General features: G+C 42.1%; 1 protein-coding gene across 1 annotated transcript; it reads right to left on the bottom strand.

Moving 5' to 3' along the window:
* Positions 1 to 5,720: 5,720 nt before the first annotated feature.
* On the bottom strand, positions 5,721 to 19,557 carry CRHBP (corticotropin releasing hormone binding protein). Its single transcript, XM_081232864.1, has 7 exons — positions 19,284 to 19,557; positions 18,828 to 18,921; positions 18,405 to 18,562; positions 16,748 to 16,958; positions 14,887 to 15,035; positions 10,171 to 10,288; positions 5,721 to 6,445 (listed from the first exon to the last, which is right to left on the bottom strand). Exons 1-7 carry the CDS (start codon positions 19,362 to 19,364, stop codon positions 6,288 to 6,290), a joined length of 969 nt encoding a protein of 322 aa, XP_081088990.1. The 5' UTR covers positions 19,365 to 19,557; the 3' UTR covers positions 5,721 to 6,287.
* Between the last annotated feature and the right edge of the window lie 579 nt (positions 19,558 to 20,136).

Here is a 20,136-nt window from a genome sequence, read left to right as displayed (position 1 = left end):
CCTACCCTTACCCTGAGGTTGGCATTTCAGTGTCCCTTAAGGGGCACTCAATGTAAGCAAGTTGCTTTTCACTAGCAAGTCCAGGAGCGGGAAGAATCGTAGAGGCTCTTGTTAATAAGCCTGGACACGATGGGTGGAAGACTGGCTTTCACTGAGCAGATGGCAAGGTGGTGCTACGATACTATGAAATTTGCAAATGGACCACCACATTTCAATGAACTGATGAGTAAATACTGTAGCAGTAAGGCCATTTCAAGGAAGAAATATATATCAATAACAATTTGATGTTACAAAAACAACCAGCTATTTTATTTTTACAAATAAATTCTTTTCACTTAAAAGAACCATCTCTTAGTTCCTTTAAGTAGCACTTCTTTACAGCATTTAAGATGAAATTATATTACCAAAGTCTTGACCAATAAACAACTTTTCCAGGAAAGGGACACACATATATATAGCATCTGCCATGTACCTAGAATAGTGTTTGCCACTTCATGGAAACTATCACATTAAAAAGGTAGGTGCTCCTGTTTATACTTTGCATGTGAGAGAGGTGATGCTCAGAGAGGTGTGGTGACTTGCTCAAGGGCTCACAAATGGTTAGTGGTTGATAAATAAATTCAGCAAGGTAGCAGGATACAAGATTAAGATACAGAAATCGATTGCATTTCTTTACATCAACAATGAAATATCAGAAAGGGAATGTAAAATGTAAACAAAACAATACCTTTTAAAATTGTACCAAAGAATAAATAAATAAATAAAAACTTAGGAATAAACCTGACCAAAGAGGTGAAAGGCTTACATGTTGAGAACTACAAAACATTAATAAAGGGAAATTAAAGATGATTCAAAGAAATGGAAAGATATTCCATGCTCTTGGATTGGAAACAGTAATATTGTTAAGATGGCCATACTACCCAAAGCAACCTACAGATTTTATGTGATCCCTATCAAATTACCCATGACATTTTTCACAGAACTAAAACAAATCATCTTAAAATTTATAGGGAATGATAAAAGACCCAGAACTGCCAAAGCAATCCTGAGGAAAAAGAACAAAGCAGGAGGCATAACCCTCCCAGATTTCAGACAATATTACAAAGCTACAGTAATCAAAACAGTGTGATATTGGCACAAAAACAGACATACAGACATATGGATTAATGGAGCAGAATAGAGAGCCCAGAAATAAACCCACACACCTACAGTCAATTAATCTTCAACAAAGGAGGCAAGACTATACAATGGGAAAAAGACAGTCTAGCCAGCAAGTAGGTTGAGAAAGCTGGACAGCCGCACATAAATCAATGAAGTTAGAACACTCCCTCACATCATACACAAAAATAAATTCAAAAATGGCTTAAAGACTTAATAAGACATGACACCATAAAACTCCTAGAAGAGGTCATAGGCAAAACATACTCTGACATAAATCATACCAGTGTTTTCTTAGGTCAGTCTCTCAAGGCAATAGAAATAAAAACAAAATAAACAAATGGGACCTAATCAAGGGCTCACAGGTGGTTAGTGGCTGAATCAGAACTCAACCCCATGTCTGGTTCCGAAGTCTGGCTTCCTCCCCCTCCATTGTGACGCCTGTATTCATAGGACTAGATCTTGTCTCTAAAGCTGTATCTCTGGTCCCATCCATGCTACACAAGCAAGAGTGACTCCTGAGCTGGTCGCAGGCAAAACTGAGGAAGTGCCACAAAGTTTATCTTTGACAACAGCCAACTCCATTGCAAGTTTTCTTTTTGCCTCCCCTGCAAACTCTCAGCAAGGTGGTGGTTTCATCAGTTCCTGGCTGGCCTTCCCAGTAGCCTCAATGGTACGTTCCTCTGAGTCTATCTTCTTCTCAGTACCTCATACTCTTGATTTCACCCACCACAGTCTCCTTTATTCAAAGCTCACCTACTAATTCTATGTCCTGTAATAACGATTAGCGAAACCTTGTATAGTCTCATTAATTACTGACTTGAAGTCACTTCATTAACTAGTTACCTCTGTATGGTCTGAATGTTTTAATGCAATAAAGTACTCATGAATTACTTGCTTAATTAAAAATACATCTTAAAGAAAAAAAGAACAAGGATTATGAGGGTGTGAATTTTGGTGCTATTTTCTGTCAAGTGGGTCTTTCACTGTCCCTCAAATCACACCACATAGGCAGCCATCTACTTTGCTTGGCTTGGCTGGCTTGATCACCTCTGAATCATTAATAGCACAGGACACATTTTTTATATTTCAGAAAACTGGAGAGAGGAGGGGAGTTGGGAGGGGGGAGTCCATCTTCTTACTAGGAAACCCCAATATCTGATAACTCATCTAGTTACAAAAATCACAGTTCTGTCTAACTCATCCAGCTGTATGTCCTAGTATTGATATTAAGTCTTCTCCTTAAAGCACAAAACACTTCTCATTTTCAGTTTTTCAGCACAGAGGGATTGAGTACACTGTTGTTACCAAGAGCAAAACCCAGAGTCCAATTTGAAGACCCTGATTTTCACAACAATTTCTAACCCTCTAACCAAGCCTTCTTTCTCTTATCCATTTTTTCTTTCTCTGTACAGTTTGTCTTAACACATGAAGAAAATACTTTTAAACACAAAGAGAAAAATGGATGGTAATCTATTACAAATGACCTATTAAAACTGAGACCATTCAGTCTGCTTCTTTGTACAAAATTGCTTCTCTCTTCTGAAATACTCCACAGCACAGAGATGAGCGTATTCAGATATAATTTCATGTGATTACCCCATAAGAAGAGCTCGTATCCACAACTCTCTATCAGGTCTTGTTAAGCACGTAAACGAACTGCCTTCAAGTAGACCCTGTCCATCAAACCTTTATTTTTCTTTCATGAAGAGTCTACCTTGCAGGCAAACTCTGGTAATGTTGCCTCCCTATTAAAATAGCAAGAAAGGAAAGTTTGAAGTTGGGAGAGATCTGGAAGAATCTTTGTCACAAAAATTTGTCCTATGTCAAATATATTTCCTGAGGGGGAAAAAAAAAACTACAAAGCAGGATCCAGGCTCCTTGCATCCGATGGCTCTGTCTCCTTGTATGAACTTGGAATCCTCTGTTAGAACTTCAGTATCTTACCAACAGATGGGGGAAGAGAAAGAAAGTACAGAGGATCATATGAGGGTTGGGCATCATTTCTACTCACATTCCTTCAGTCAAAATTCAGTCACAGAAAACCTAACTGTAAGGGAGGTTGGAAGATGTAGTCTAGCTGCATACTTAGGAGGTAGAAGTATAACTTGTGGTGAACAAAATGCATTTCTATCTTATTCTCTTAACTGAAAGCAGCAGTGCCAGAAAGAGGGTGGAGATGAAGAAGACATGATGATTTAGATACTGGGAGAAAGTCCAATATCATAGGCAAACCAATGTATTCCACACATAATAGGCTGGAAGACAGTGGCAGAAGAGGCAGGCTTAGAGGAGATAGAAAAGTGTCCAGAGGATGGGATGGGCACAGTGACATAAAACCTATGAGCAAACATACTCATAATTTCAGACACGGAAGCAGCAGGAATTTGGGAATTCAGTGATCAGTAGTAGAGCCACGTCACTCATTTAGTATTTAGAAGATGTGGGGTTTGGAGTGGAGGATAAGATTAGGGTCAGATAAGAGCTAGGATGAAATAACCAAGAGCTAGGAATATTATAGAGATGGGGCCTGGGCACAAGGGTAGACAGTCAAGGCAGATCATTTGTGAAGTGACTCCTTCGTAACCAGCATGGTGGACAAGAGCTGTTCAAGTTCCTCCTGTCCGAGGTCAGCATTGGTCCTGGAGCAGTTCAGAGACTACAGATAGGGTCAGTTGGGAGGAGAGGCACATGGGAACCTGCTAAGCCCTGCCATGATATACCCTCAAATGTTACCAGTAACCTTACTGTGCTTCTGGGTCCCAGAAAACAACCCTAACTAACCCTATCTTCCTCACAATGTCCTGGGATGAAACAGGACAATTGAAGCAGTACAAACCCTTCAGAGCATAAAGCAAATGGCCCTCTCAGAGTAGGGAGGACCTGGGACAGCATATTTGCTTACAAGTGAGAAATAATAATAAAAGTGACAGCTGACATATACAAGACAGAGTTCTGGGGCTTTAAATACATTTAACCACTTAATCTTGCCAAAAATCTTTTTTCCTCCAATTTTACAGATTAAAAACTGAGCAATACAGACTTAGGAGTGACTTGCTCAAGTAAGTGGCAGAGCTGGGATTCAAAGAGGTCTGGCTACAGAATCCATCACCTTAGTTACTATGCATACTGACTTTTTTAGAAAGTCCAATTTGGCCAAAATTTCATATCACATTTTGCTTGCTTAAAGGAGGTGTCAGCAAAGACACTTTCTTGCACTTCCCTCCAGAGATCTCATCTACCATTTTGTTTCCAGAAAGCTGTCCTATCCTTTTGGAATGAAGACTAAGTCATGGATCTCCAAAGAATAAGTCACAGACAGTTCACTTCCTCTCAAAGAATGTACACTAATATGCAATAACAAGCTCTGAAGTCTCGTATATTACAAATAAATGACTGCAGAAGAAGAAGAAACCTTAGGGACCAGAGTCCCACCCCTTTTAGTGCAGAGAGGCTAAGTAGCTTGCAAAATGTCCCTTAGGAACAAAAGCAAGTTGTCCTAACTTCCATGGTAAAAACACTTGCCTCCTGACCTCAGACCACTTATTTTCTCTACTCAGCATAAGGGGATCATAAGGGTTAAGAACCAGAAACTTCAGATTGTGATATGTGACTGCATTAATTCTTTGGTTGCTAAGAGACTATGAAAAAGATAAAAGGGTTCAACTACACAGAATTTATTTTCTATAAAAGAAGAAATCCAGCATCTTATGTAACTAGTCAGGAATTATACAGCCGTGTGTTCAGACATTTATTCATTCATCCCAGCCTTTATCCCAGCCATTTATCCATCTATGCATTCAGGCATTTATTCATTCATTTGCTGAAGTATCCACTCATTCCAAAATACCTACTGAAACAAAATTTGTGCTCAATCCTGGGTATTTTTAGCACTTTCAGTCAACTATTTTTCTTTCTGCTTGGTTTTCAGATTTTGTTAACAAGCCCAGTGTATGGGATTCCAGTACATTCCATTATAAAATTATATTAAATACGTTTGGGGAATCAGAATCAAGCCATTAATTATGGAACAGTTTGCAGCTTCCATCCATTAATTCAAAGTAAAGAGGACTATTCACTTAGGAGTATTTCCTTTGTTCCTCAGGACCTCATTTTTGACCCCAAGGTGTCTTTTACAGACCACGTGCTTGGTCTCAAGCCAAATGTGGACAAAGCTCAGTCAACAGTAAACTGCCTTTAGTACGAAAAAAGTACTCAGGTTTCTGCAAATTGTGTCTATGAGAGTTTAAGGCCTTTGTTGTCCCTGTTGAAAAGTACACTCTTTACTGTGACAAAGACATGTATTCTCAGTTTTCTTGGAGGGCAGTGGAAGAGGGATCCCCACATCCTGCTTCCCTATCACCACCAATTGGTTAGTGTTGTTTGTTCAAACACTGCAATTTTACCTTCTGCCCTAAATAATCCTACTTAACGACCCAGGGTTCTTGGAGGTCTAAGAAGTCTAAAATGATTTAGTTCAGCATTTGGTGCTGTACCACCTGAGAACATTATTTTCTGATGGTAATAAGGGAAGGAACTACTCAGGAAAACAAAGCAGGATGTTGAGGTGCCAACATTCTGAATATGTTTATTCATGTTTGGATTTACGGATGCAAAGTGTTTTACATGCTACAAATGTTTGTTAAAAACAAGTTGTTACAAATCAATAAATAATACTAGCTACAACTATTCTCTACTATAAACAGAATAATAAGCAGAAAATAAATAGATGCAACTACTTTGGTACACACAGACATGCGTTTTCTGTCATAAAACTGATACGAACACTAACATTTTTATTTCTTTGTAGTATTTTCCCTTGAGATACAAGTTTTTATTGCACATTTCTTTGCACTTGTCTTACCAGTTCAGGTTGGTAGCATATCAAAGAATTACTGGAAACTGGTTTTCTACTGGGGTTGGGGCGGGGCTTATTTTCTGCTATGTGGTCATTTATATCTTACAAATGAAAAAGAAGCAAGGTACAAAAATTAGTGTGTGTGATATGTGCTCAAGGTTGGGAATACTGACTGGTATGAAAGGTTGTTAACTAGCTGCTCATCAAAATCATATATAACAGCCATTAAAAACTCCCTTAGGTAGCAGCATGGAAATCATTGCTTGGTTATTCAAAGAGTAGACAAACAGAATTCCTGGATACTGTTTCCATTCGGGTTTTCCAGTTCGTATGGTTCCAGCTGGCGGTATTCAAAAGTCACACGATTTACATGTTTTCCACTGGAGACCATGCGCACCACCGTGTTGTCACAGCCAATTTTCATCTGGGCTATAATTCATGGAAAAAGTAAAAGTTTCCCAGCAGGTTAGAAACGACACAGTCAAACCATTTCTGTCCACGAGATCATTTAAACACGAAGAAAGCAAGGGGATGTAGCTTCCTCTCACGTACTCAAACCAAGCATCTGCCATCAGCTGAAACGTGTTTGTTCTCATTCTTATAATGTACAGCTGACCTTGAACGACGTGTGGGGTGCGTGGGGCGTTAGGGGTGAGGACCCTCCCCACAGGCGAAAATCTGCATACAATTTATAGTCTGCCCTCCAGATCCACGGTTCCACATTCTCGGGTTCGACCAACCTAGGATCGTGTAGTACTGTAGTATCTACTATTGAAAAGAATCCGCCTATAAGTGGGCCCCCGCAGTTCAAACCACTGTTGTTCAAGGGTCAACTGTATAATTAATTGTAGAATAGTGAAATTAATTTCAGCCTTTCTCCTCATGTGCAAGAACACTGTTAGTCAGACAAAACTGGCTGCGAAGAGGTAAGAAGATACCTCCTTGTGCTTTTTTTTTTTTTTTTTTTTTTTGGCGCTACACGTGCCTCTCACTGTTGTGGACTCTCCCGTTACAGAGCGCAGGCTCCGGACGCGCAGGCTCCACGGCCATGGCTTTTTACGTTCTCCTACCTGCAAAGCTTTGGTGGTGAAGGCAGATGAAGGCAAGCATCCGACCTGCTGCACCTTTGCTCTAGTTGTGTCCTCAGTGGAGGCAGTGCTGCCCTCTAGGGACAGGTTGGAAATTTGCAGAGGCAGTTTTTGGTTATATCTGGGGGTGCAAGTGGCATTTAGTGGTCAGGGCTGAAGGATGGAGTGTATTGCGGGACATTTATGAAGACCAAAAATATCACCTATTTATTATTTTCTGAGCCTCAGTAATAATTCTGTTTTACATATAAACAAAAATATCATTTGCATGGTTTAGACATACACTAAGTATACTCATTTTTGTTCTATTGTTCACCTGTACTTTTTATCTCTAATTTTTTTCTGTACTTCTTATATGGAATGGCTTTTGATATCCTTACTTCTCTTAAATCCAATCTTATTCATTATTTTTATAAGCATCTGGCAACACTTATGTATCTTCTAATACAGATGTGCCTGAGCAGTTATATACTGAAACTGTGTGTGTGTGTTTAAGGCATTCTTCAAAAAATTTTTTTCAGCTTTATTGAGGTATAGTTGACAGAAATTGTATATATTTAAGTTGTACAACATGATGGTTTTATATAAATATACATTGTGAAATGATCACCATAATCAAGCTAATCAACATTCATTACCTCACATAGTTACTTTTTTTTTTTCTTTTCATTCCCCACTCCCCTCCCTTCTGGCAACCATCTGTTTGTTCTCTGTACCTGTTTCTGTTTTGTGAAACTCAGCATTTTTATTAAAACTTACTTTTATTTTATTTCTTCAGCCTCAATCTGGTTCCTGAGGCAAGATTTATCTGCCCTACAATAATCTTTTCTGCTGTTTTAATTTTCTCAATCTTTTTTTCCCCACGTTGTCTCTATAAGGCCTAAATTCTGAGAAATGTTATTAACCTTGTATAACAGGTACTTCACAAACATGCACCTGGGTTTAAATGAAGTAAAACAGCCAGATAGAGTTATTTAGGTAAAAGTCAATTTGGAGACATAATAAATATAAACCCTATAATTATTTTAATATAAGCACCAGGGAGTCTAGGCTAAGCTTCTATGAGGAAGTCCAAAGTTAATTTTTTTAATTTTTTAAAATAAATTCATTTGTTTTTTATTTATTTTTGGCTGTGTTGGGTCTTCCTTGCAGTACACAGGCTTCTCACTGCGGTGGCTTCTCTTGTTGTGGAGCACAGCTCCAGGCATGCAGGCTTCAGTAGTTGTGGTTCCCTGGCTCTAGAGCGCAGGCTCAGTAGTTTTGGTGTACAGGCTTAGTTGCTCCGCGGCATGTGGGATCTTCCGGGATCAGGGCTCGAACCCATCCCCTGCATTGGCAGGCGGATTCTTAACCACTGCGCCACCAGGGAAGTCCCCAATTTTCTTTAAATTGTTTGCAAGGCCATTCTTTTCTGATCTTACTCTGAACTTTAATCTATATAATGTGCCTTATTTCCTTTAGTTAATGCGCATATCATTTATTATTTGACATAATTCCTAATACAATCCATTGTAAAGGGCAGGATACCTAAGAGTTCTTCATTGTCTGAACGACTTAAGAGGGGCTCATGAAAACATAGTGAATTAAAGAAAAAAGTGAAGTCTAAAATGAACCAGTGAGTCAGATAATTCAAGCCTTCACATTATCTTAAGACTGGTTTCAATTATCTAGATAATACAGTCAAAAGTGGTTTTCTGGCCTTAGTCACACCCTTTGAAATCAAGTCATATAATTCATGTACCAAAATTACTATGGCTTCAATTATCTAAATTCTAAGGCATGAGTGTGCTTCAGTTCTTAATCTAATCTTTTTACCCAGCTCAAAGGCAGCTCCTCACAGGTGCTCTCCATCAGCCTGGAAGGATCCAGTGCCTCTGAGAGCACACACAAAGGGAGAGAAGCCATGATGCACTGGTTTAAACCAGGGCTCAAGTGTAAATTAGCATAAACTAACCCCCAAGCTTTTAGCAAAGTGGGTTTTTAGAAATCTTTTCCCTTTACCTGTGTACATTAATTCTATTTCAGAGAGATTTTGTTTATTAAGTTCCCAGCATTAGCTCAGAGAGAGAAAATACTGGTTGGCAGACCTGGCTTTAATTAAAACTGGTAACAGCTGATCAAAAGGCTGTCTGATTTGCAGCTTCATTATTTAGTTGGTTAGTGATGTGTGCTTACAAAAGAGGAAGGGGGATATGGTAAGGGATGAAAGACTGTTCTTCTGTTTGACTTCTGTCTCTTAAAAGATAATCACTGGTTCCTGCATCAGAGGTACAGATACAGGAGTGACCTTTACAGAAATGTTTTATGTAACCCTCTCCCTCCCCACTTGGATTTCGTTAATTAATTTGGTCACTAGTCGGCAATTCCCACCCTTCTCACCCCACCTGAGCATAATCAAATGGAAAAGCTTCACTGATCTATAACAAAGACCTGATTCTGTTTGGCGAGAACCAGATCTTTTATTACCCGTGACCACTTTTAGATCTCAGAATTTACCTCTGTTTTGCAGTGGTCTTTCAGAGGCTGGTTTTGCTGCTAGAAGTTGGGGAAATTCAGCAGTTCTGAGAATTTCTAATAAAGCGCATCACCTTCTAATGTATCAATATTTACTATGAGTAATACACACACATATACATATGTATGGTAAAGTTATTTAGATATTACTTCATTTTTATACTATTACTAATTGACGATACATCCACTATTTGAACTACGGTTTTCAGTCAGTAAAATCTTTAGTCTCGAGAGGAGGAAAGCAGGGACCTTCAAGAAGGTGGACAGAGCACAGAACCAAAAAGCTTTGTCTTTTTCATAGTCGTATCTAGGGCAAACCTTAAACACGCAACCTTGTTACTTCATAAGTTTTTCTCCCAGTGTCAGATATTGTGGTCATGCATTCTTGATACTGTGTCTAGGCTCAAATGCAAAATCCTGACACTTGCTCAATGTGCAAAATCGAAGTTTTTTTGGTGGAACTTGCCCTCCCATGTATAAAAAATTTGAGGCATTTTATTTAAGGAAACAATCTTAATAGGCACATAAATAATAATCAAAGAAATATCTTACCAGGGCCGTGAAAAGGATAGCAGAGATCAGCTAAAGGCATCATCTTGGAAGGGTCCAGTCCAGTTCCTCCCAGCAGCTCCACAAAATCTCCTATTCCCACACAACCTGCTGAGGACTTCTAAGAGAATAAAGCAGCAGAGGAAGATGTATTTAAACCAATTATGGAAGTCAAACCATTGGACCAATGGCAAGTTGGTGAATTCAGTCAGCTGTAGACATCCTGCAGTGCCATTTAATTTAACATCCAGAACTCCGGGAAGTAAAACTTTTTTTTTCCCGGTACGCGGGCGTCTCACTGTTGTGGCCTCTCCTGTTGTGGAGCACAGGATCCGGACGCGCAGGCTCAGCAGCCATAGCTCACAGGCCCAGCCGCTCCGCGGCATGTGGGATCCTCCCGGACCGGAGCACGAACCCGTCCGTGTTCCCTGCATCGGCAGGCGGACTCTCAACCACTGCGCCACCAGGGAAGCCCGGAAGTAAGATTTTTAAAGAAAAAAAAAATCATAGGAATTGCTTTTCTAAATCGGTTGACTAATCATTTTTTTAAAATGTATGTGCGGGCTTCCCTGGTGGCGCAGTGGTTGGGAGTCCGCCTGCCGATGCAGGGGGACATGGGTTCGTGCCCCGGTCTAGGAGGATCCCAGGTGCCGCGGAGAGCCATGGCTGCTGAGCTTGCGCGTCTAGAGCCTGTGCTCCGCAACGGGAGAAGGCACAACAGTGAGAGGCCCGTGTACCGCAAAAAAAAAAAAAAAAAAAAAGTAGGTGCATTTAAAAAAACATTTTTTTATAAGCTCAAGGACTAGAATTATGAAATTGGAATCTGTAAACTCCATATACAATATATGAAAATTGAATCTGGAAATGCTTTGCTTTTTAAATCATTTGGACATACACAATGAATTATTTGAGTTTCTTAATGCATGCAGTCAGACTTTTTATAAATAGGGCTTCCACATCAATTTTTTCTTCAACTTACCTATTTTCCTCTTTTTCTCCTTTTTTTCTTTTTTTGCGGTACACGGGCCTCTCACTGTTGTGGCCTCTCCCGTTGCGGAGCACAGGCTCCGGACGCGCAGGCTCAGCGGCCATGGCCCAAGGGCCCTGTCACTCCGCGGCACGTGGGATCCTCCCGGACCAGGGCACGAACCCGTGTCCCCCGCATCAGCAGGCGGACTCTCAACCACTGCGCCACCAGGGAAGCCCTCCTCTTCTTTTATAAAAGACTATTTCTGCTATTGAGACAATTCTTATCCTTTCTACTGATAAGGATTTAGACTAGTTATAAGAATATTAAAAAAAAAAGAAGAGACCCCTCATTTGGGGCTCAAATTAGCTAGAGTTACCATCAACTTTCTCCTTCCAACTAAAATAAACTTATTTCAAGCTACTCAAAATAAGTATGTAGTCTTAAGACTTTGTGTGATGCACTGTAACCCCCTTTTTCTGCTTCCTTTCATCTTTTCCACACTGTGTCATCCACAGCAATTCCTGTGCTTCACTTTCCCACGCAAACAAAGCAGACCCCCTCTCAGCCCCAAATGTCACAGTTTGGGCCGCCCATTTCCCGTGATCAGGGCTGGCCTTGTGATCATGCCACCCATGCCCACAGGGCTCACGCTTACAGGGCCTAGTGCTTGGCTTAATGCTCTGCTGTCACCAGTTTGAAATTCCTAATAATCTTAAAATAAGGCCCCTGTATTTTCATTTTGTACTGTCCCCCCATAAATTATACAGCCAGTTTTGCCTGTGATCCTCTTCTTCATTGAGACATAGCCGTCAAGAGGTCTAGCGGAATGTGGCAAGGTGCTTAGAAGCTAAACAGATAGACCATGCTACATAGGGACCAAAATATAAAACAGAGAATGTAAAACACACACACATAAGCACACACAGTCCAACATTTGGAAGATATTGAAGTGCAACTGGAACTAAACAACCAATAGAAAATAATACAACAGCAACTCTTTGACTAATGAAAGGAAGCAGGTGTGGGTATATATATTTAAAGCACCTACTCTGTGCTGGGTTCTATGCTTAGGTATTTTACACGTAATTTCATCAATGATGAAATAGAGGGTTAGTTAGCCCCACTGTGTACAGGGCTCATTTTCTCGTATGAAGAGTTGAATAAGCCATTTAGAGGTAAAGGGAAAAAAATGTGATTGCCTTTCCCTTGAGTAGAGGGTGTCCAGGGGGAACAGGTCTTAAGACTAAACATTCCACCTGGTTCTATAGGTTCCAAATTTCACAGGAGGAGGTGAAGGGGAAAAGGCAGGCTCAGGAGAGAGAAATGGGAAATAAGAAGTTGGGAAGAAATGGAAGCTAAAATGAAGGGAACAAAACCAAGAAACAAGGAGGTTGGGAGCACGTACTTTTTGGCGTTCAGTGACTTTTCTCTCCTCTTTCCAAACCTCTCAGCTGTTCTTATAAACAACGGCAGAAGCTGAGTTGTGTAGGGACCTCTGGGGTTCAGCTCCTCAACAGTGACCCCCGAGATTTCTTTGTTGAGGTTCTATCTCCCTGGACCAAGTCACTCCCATCTGTTGCCCAGACTATGACAATGGCCTTTTAGGTGCACTGCTGCACCACTCTGGCCCCTACAGCCCATTCATCATCATTCATGGAAGCCAGAATGACCTTTAGGTAATCGTCTCCTTCCCTTCGTGGACTTTGTCAATTACTTTGGTCATGAGGCCAGCAATTCCCAATCACTCTCACCCCACCTGAGCATAATCAAATGGATTATGTCACTTTCCTGCCTGAACCCCTTCCGTGGTTTCCCACTGAGAATAAACTCAAACTCTTTAATATGACCTGCTGGGCTCTCCACCCCCTTGGCCCTGCCTGTCTGCCTGATGCTGTATGATACCACTCCCCCTCTACTTTTCCTTCTTTCCATTTCTAGAACTCAGCAAGCCCATTCCTGCCTCTGAGCCTCTGCACTACTGTTGCTCTGTCCCCAGCTCTTCCTGTGGCTGCTGGCTCCTTCTTACCTATCACTGAAATCTCACTTTAAATGTCTCCTTCTCAAAAGATTTCTTTCTTGACCATCTCATCTCAAGTAGCTGCCTGCCCCTCACTCTACCCCCTTGTCCCCAGCCACCACTCTGCTTCATTTGCTGTAGGGCACTCACCACTATTTGGAATACATTATACTTTCACCTGTCTCATCCCACTAGAATACAGGTTCCATGTGAGTAGGGCCTGTTTTGTTCGTTGCTAATTTCCTGCATCTAGAAGAATGCCTTACACATGGTAAGCACTCAAAAAATATTTTGTAAAGCAATAGATACCTAGAACACTGCAGACTTCACATTTTTTAAGTGGTAAGCACCAAGATTACTCCTCATAGCCAAAAATAACTAAAGTGCAGATCTCTCAATCTATCACACTTACCATCTTCTATATTAAACATCAAGAATGACATACAGGAGGGAGGGAGATGCATGAGGGAAGGGATGTGGGAACAGATGTATATGTATGACTGATTCACTTTGTTATAAAGCAGAAACTAATAAAAAAAATAATATTTAAACAAAAAAAAAAGAATGACATACAAAAAATCTCAAGCCTAGGGCTTCCCTGGTGGCGCAGTGGTTGGGAGTCCGCCTGCCGATGCAGGGGACACGGGTTCATGCCCCGGTCCAGGAAGATCCCACATGCCGCGGAGCGGCTGGGCCCGTGAGCCGTGGCCACTGAGCCTGCGCGTCTGGAGCCTGTGCTCCTTAACGGGAGAGGCCACAACAGTGAGAGGCCCGCGTACCGCAAAAAAAAAAAAAAAAAAAAAAAAAATTTCAAGCCTATACGGCTAAACCAAAGACATCCACTTATCCTGGCCTTTATCAAAGGATTATTCTTCCACTAAGGTTCAACTTTAAAAAATAGGCACTGGCCTATGAATTTAGGGCTTAAAGGAAATTGGATTTACTGCTTTTCTCAGCCCTAGTCCTATTTATTTGGTTTTCACTGCAATCTTTCTGATGAGGAACTATGACTATCTTTGATGCCAGCAAATGCAAGGGCTGTCTTAACCTAGGCATATGAGAACATAAAAGGAAATGAGGATGACTCAAAGGAAACAAGCTACCAGTGCAAATAAATGTGGTCAAGCTCAGCATTAATTGTAAAATCCATACAGAAGTTCACGGGGGAAAAAGTTGATGGGGAGTCTCAGCTAATGTTTTGTTGCAAAATGTATGGAATTAAATGTAATTGAAAAAAAAAACGCTTCAGAACTTTACTGTATTTTGCAATATAAAAATCCAGTTTTGTATTTTATGCTATGCTTAGCATTCCTTCATAACACAGTCTGTCAATGAGATACTTCCTTCGTGTCAAAAGAAAATTCCAATAATCAGAAAAACAGCTGTGTAGATGACTCACACTAGGTTCTGCTAGGAGAGAATTTTTGTAAAAGAGGCAAGTACAAGAGAGTTCAATTGTAATTATATGTCACAACTTTGCCAACTGAAAACATTTCTAACATCACAAGAAAAGTATTCAAGTAGTCAGAAGAGGCACCTGAGTATGCAACTTGCAGCATAACGGAAATAGAAGAGGAGTTTATTAAAGCAGCGAGGGCAGGCTCGTGTTGAGATCTAACTGCCAAACAGAAGGACATACTACACCAGTTCATCCACATTTGCCCTGTATAGTTACTTTTGCTGATAAAGCTGAGGTCTTAGGAAGTGACTGGGAAGCAAATAAGCAACTCACCTTTAATTGCAGACCATTTAAGTGTCCCAGGGTGAGATCAGATATTTTGATCACCACAGGATAAATTATGGAGAAGCTGCAGTTGCGATGCTTATGTGGCACGACCAGAGTAAACCTTCCATTTGGGGTCTGGGAGATGACATTGCAGGCTTTGTAGAAAAACAAAATCACATTTTCACTGCTTGGTATGCTGGGCTTTTATAGAAATTTATCTCATCCTTATTCTAAGCTCCTATTCGTGGTCTAGGGGCTTGTGGCCCTGAAGAGAGTACTTATAACAAAGGTGATTTGGAGAAAGGAAGCAGTTGGGGAATAAAAAGCACCAGTGACGTATGGACATTGTCAGGAGGCCCTGACTGCAAGGGGGCTTCTAATCGTAATCTCAGGGGGTCACGTTGTTTATAACACTCACAAGACATAAATTAATAACCAACCAAACAATACTAGCTGGTAGAAGCTCTAGGAATAATAGTTCATTAACTAGGGTCCAAGTTCAAGCTGGGAGTCTGGAAGAATCAAGGCTTAAAGGTAAGGCCAGAACTCAAACCCTGTCTGTCTGAAACCTTTATTAACTGAACTTGGAGCTATATGCTACTTTTGAGATAATAAAGTGAGGAAACATTAAACTAGTTACAAAATAGGCTGAGAAAAATACAAAGCAGGCTTATGTCTGATAAATATTTCCTGGGTGTTAAGTGATAAGTTGACTAATAGGTAAATTTTAAATGTTTATCTACTCCCAAGACTTTCTGAAATTTTGTTTTGTATCTCAAGACTAGACTTACAATAAATTTATTCTTCTAGCTATGAAACTAGAAGCATCAGAGTTTGTACTTTTTTTGGCCAGTTATGGGACAAAAGTTTCTGATTGATCAGACTATGTCAGAACTACCTTTTGCTTCCATCTTATATTTTTAATTACACTTAATTTCAAAAAGAACTGAAATTCCTTGATGACTCTAGAAGGTTTCTGATTTCTAACCAAACAGGATATAGGAGAAACAGTTCCTGTTGTCCTCTAGTGTTATTCTGCTCCAGTCCTCAGAAACAGCCTTTTTGGGGGGCTTCTTTCAAAAAAATTTTTTTTGTTTTTTAAAAACAAAATTTGGGAGATCAGTCAGTACATTATTTTTTGGCAGATTAGGTAGGCCCCATTCTTCAACCACATGAAGTGTTAGTAACACTATCGTATGCAACCAAAAATGAATGTTTTCCTGATTTTTTATAAACATTTTCCTCTTAATGGGGAAGAAATAATAAACAGATGAATGAACTCATTCTGATTAAGATAATGTGTTTTAGGCCTGGGCTATTCAGCTTTATAGCATCTATTTGTGTATCCACAGAAATGAACTAAATTAGAGCAATGGGTTCAGACTCAGAAGGCAATGTTGAGGTCCTCTGGTCCAACCCTCTGCTCAGGGCATGAAATCTGTCTACACATCCCAGATATGTAGTCTTTCAGCCTTCACCTAAATATCTGTAAGACTGCAACTTCATATCTGATCCCTCAAGCTTATCCAGATCAATGGAATGACTTGGAGAGATTAAAGTTTGTCACTGAATACATTGCAGTAGCTCAGGAGATCAGAATAAGACTGGAGAAAAAAATAGAATTCTAGCCACCATAAATTAGTATCTTACCTAGCCTGGTAAATAAATTAAAAACTGATTTGATTTTCATAATAATGAATTGGAAATATCCTTTAGGTCATTTCTAATTACAAAAGAATTTCCATTCAAATCCTTCCTCACTTCAAACGTCTAAGTCTGTGCAATGATGCTACCCTTGAAAAGCAGAACTGACACTCTCTCCCCCCAAGTCCTGCCTTCCAACTAAGAAGACATGAAGTCCACTTACGAAAGAGGTTAGGATCTGTCTTTATGGTTAATGTGAACCCATTTCCTGGTTCATGGACCCGGAAGAAGATCATGGCCACGTTCTGGGAGGATCTGATGCTCCTTCTGCTAAGACCACTCTCACAGAAATCTATGTACCGCTCACTCATGGGGAGAGGGTGATCCTGGGAACTGGGGAACTTCTCCCCCTTGAGAATCCAACCATCAAATACCTTCCAACAAAAAATACAGACAAAGATGATCACTTTCATCAACTCCTGAAGTCATAGGTGTGTTGAAAAGGGGGAAAAGGTTATCCAGCCATGGGTCTCCGGTCATAAGTGAGGAATAGACAGCCTACACCCCCCTGCACACGTGCTTTCTATTTGTATATATTTTGACTGTGAGGGTTGTTTGCAAGTCGCATTATTATTTAATTATTGCCTTTTTCCCCTTTATAAACTCTAACATTTCCAAAGTAAATAAACTTTCTTATACTTTATCATTTCAGCCACCTTGGTAAGTGAAACTACAGACGGTATACATTTTTGTGTTGGTCATATTTTCCACACATCCTACTTTCAGAAGAATTCCACAGGAACATAATTTGGGTTTCAGTTTTTCTCTTTCCTCATTAAAATATGAACAAAATTTCTCAAAAATAGCAAGAGGAAAAACTGGAGCAGCAACTTTACCTCCCTGTGGATGGTTATACACACCCATTTTCCTCATTTTTTTACTCTTATCACATATTAAAATATCAAGAGCTACTTTAACACTTAGACGATAATGGCTGGTATGCAAGTTCGGAATTTTTTCCTTCACTTGTTGAAGTTTGTAGTTGGCTGGACAAAAGGTCAGAGTCTATTATTGACTTTACTCTTAAAATCACCACAGGTCTCCAATTTAATGAGTCCAACCTAGTTCACGTTAGTAAAATTACCAGCTACAGATCATTTCACCAGATCACTCCTCTTCTATTGCGACTGACAGGTTCCAAAATAATTCTACTTTGGGATTTTAATCATATTCATTTTAACTGAACTGGAGAAGTCCAGCAGCCATCCCAAGCTGACCCGTTAGACTCATGGAGAACTGGGAGTGGGGATGTTGTGAGGCTGGGGGACTTATCCACGCCTCCCACCTGCCTCAGACTAGATTCCTGCTCAGCAACCTTCCCTGCAGCCAGTGCCCTTCTGCTCCAAAATCAGGTCACCCAGGCATTGAAGACAGCGTCTGGGAGCCTGAAACAGCTCCACAGAGAGAGGGACCGGGAGGAGCGAGGCGGGCTCAGATCTCAGACATGTGAGGTCGCCTTCTAATCAGGACCTTGGGTTCAGCGGACCCGAGGGCTCGTACTAGTTGCTTTGTACCCCTTTTCAGCTGCTCCAGATTGCAACACAGTGGTTCGCGCCACGAGTTCTAGTCTTTGGAAGCGCCGGGGACCGAGAGCGCACAGGGATGAATTTAAACCACTGCAAGACCAAGGCACTCGCCCTTCTGGGAGTGGGGCGAAGGTTCGCGCTGCGCGGGGGTCCCGGACTGCGCCTCTCCCACTCCTGCACCAGCGCAGCATCTAATTACGAGCGTCGCCGGCTCTCCACGCTAGGGCGCAGCGTCCCGGCCATGACCCCTCCCTTGCCCCGCGGCTGGGGCTGCGCCTGGCGGGGGCGCCTCACCTTCAGGAAGTCCCCGCTCTCACAGTCGATGGAGACCAGTTCGTAGTGGATGGTGATAAACTCCTCGGGCTCTGCGATGAAGAAGGCGGCGCAGTGCAGCTGCGGCCGATCGGCGGTGAAGGTGAACTGGCCCTGGAGGCTCAGCATGTCCAGGCACCCTGGGGGGGTGGGAGGGCAGCGGGGTTGGAGGTCCCGGGTTGCAGCCACTGCGGCGGCACCCGGGGCAGCCCCTCTCCGCTCGCGCCCTGACTCCCAGCCTCGGCTGCGCCCCGCTCCCGTGCTCCGGGTGCGTCACCCCATCTCGCCCCAGTGCGCCTCCTCGGACTGACCCTTAGCGATGGGAATTGCGCCCCCCGCGGTCCTCAACAATCCCCACCTCCCCGCTGCCCGCGGACGGACGCCAGCCAGGCAGCCCCGACTCACGCATAGCGCGACGGTACAGCTGCTCCCCCGGCAGCTCCCGCTTCAGGTTGGCGCTTAAGAGTAGGAAAGGGTCGTGGTCCACAGCTTCCCGCAGCTGGCCAGGAAAATAGGTCAGTCCGCAAAAGTTCAAGGAGGGGGAAAGGGGACCAGAAGCAAGGCACCCTCCCTGCCCCGCGGCAAAGAGAATAAAGTGACCGGGTCAATGTCTCCCGGGTCCGGAGAAGACGGGAAGGTTCAGACCTTTCCCATCAGACCAGGGTATGCCCAGGGACCAGAGGGAAGGAGGAAGAGGCAGGAAGGAAGACCCAGGGGAAACCAGAGGAGAGAGGGGGCACAGTAAATGCGGAAGAAAGAGCTAACCACAACATGTCTGAGAGCAGAGGCAGCCTGCCCACCCCCCAAGGCTGGACACTCACCACAGGAAGGTGTGATGGGGTCAACTGGGAAATCGCTCACCTCCAGGTACCGGCTCTCCCCTCTTAGAGCCAGCAGGCAGATCAGAATGAAGTGACACTGAAGTTTGAAAGTGGGAGCCATGCCGGCCTTGCCTCTGCAGCTGGAGCTTTCTGCTCCGCAGGTCTGGGCTTTGCTTCCCACGCGCTCCCGCAGGCTGAGAGCTAGGAGCTGGTAGGGTCCCTTTGCTGGGTCTCTTTTATAGAGCAGTGAGGAGGGGAGGCTCTCTGCCCCTTAACTGATCTGAGCTCAGTAACCATGGGTTACTCTGTCTCAGTGACAAAGTGCTTGGTGATGACGAGGGTCCAGCTCTCAGCCGCAAACTTTCCGAGTGGTCCAGCGTTATTCACCGAGAATGATTTCAGACACTTACAACTTAGTGAATTAAAGTGTGGGAGAAAGAATGAAGCAAGGATAGAAAATAAGGGATGGCATTTTACTTGGCCTGCCACATGCTGAATTATCCTCTCCCATGGACATGCAGGGAATTTTTGGTTTTGCAAAGCCAAGTGACAGTGTTACACACAGGCATAAAATACCCAAACACACACCACCTTATCATACTGACTTGTCACATAACCTTAAATGGAACCATGTTGGAAATTGTCAGAGAATATACTATTCATGCAATTGCTCACGCCTCTCAGGAAGAAACTTGAGGCATTTTCAGCTCCAAAGAGAAGCTGATTTCGCAGACTATTGCAATCATGTAATTCAAGCTTTCTTTCTGTCCCTTGATCTTTGCTTTATCCTGGTCCAGTTTCTTGTAAGCTTTTCCTTAATAGAAAGCTAGCTCTGGAGTCCATGGACTCCTGGATTTCAGCCGAGCTCTGTCACATAGCCTGAATGTATATAG

The sequence above is a fragment of the Mesoplodon bidens genome (assembly GCF_964165515.1).
Source record: "Mesoplodon bidens genome assembly, chromosome: 4".
Taxonomy (NCBI): Eukaryota; Metazoa; Chordata; class Mammalia; order Artiodactyla; family Ziphiidae; genus Mesoplodon; species Mesoplodon bidens.
This window is presented reverse-complemented; position numbering and strand designations above follow the sequence as displayed.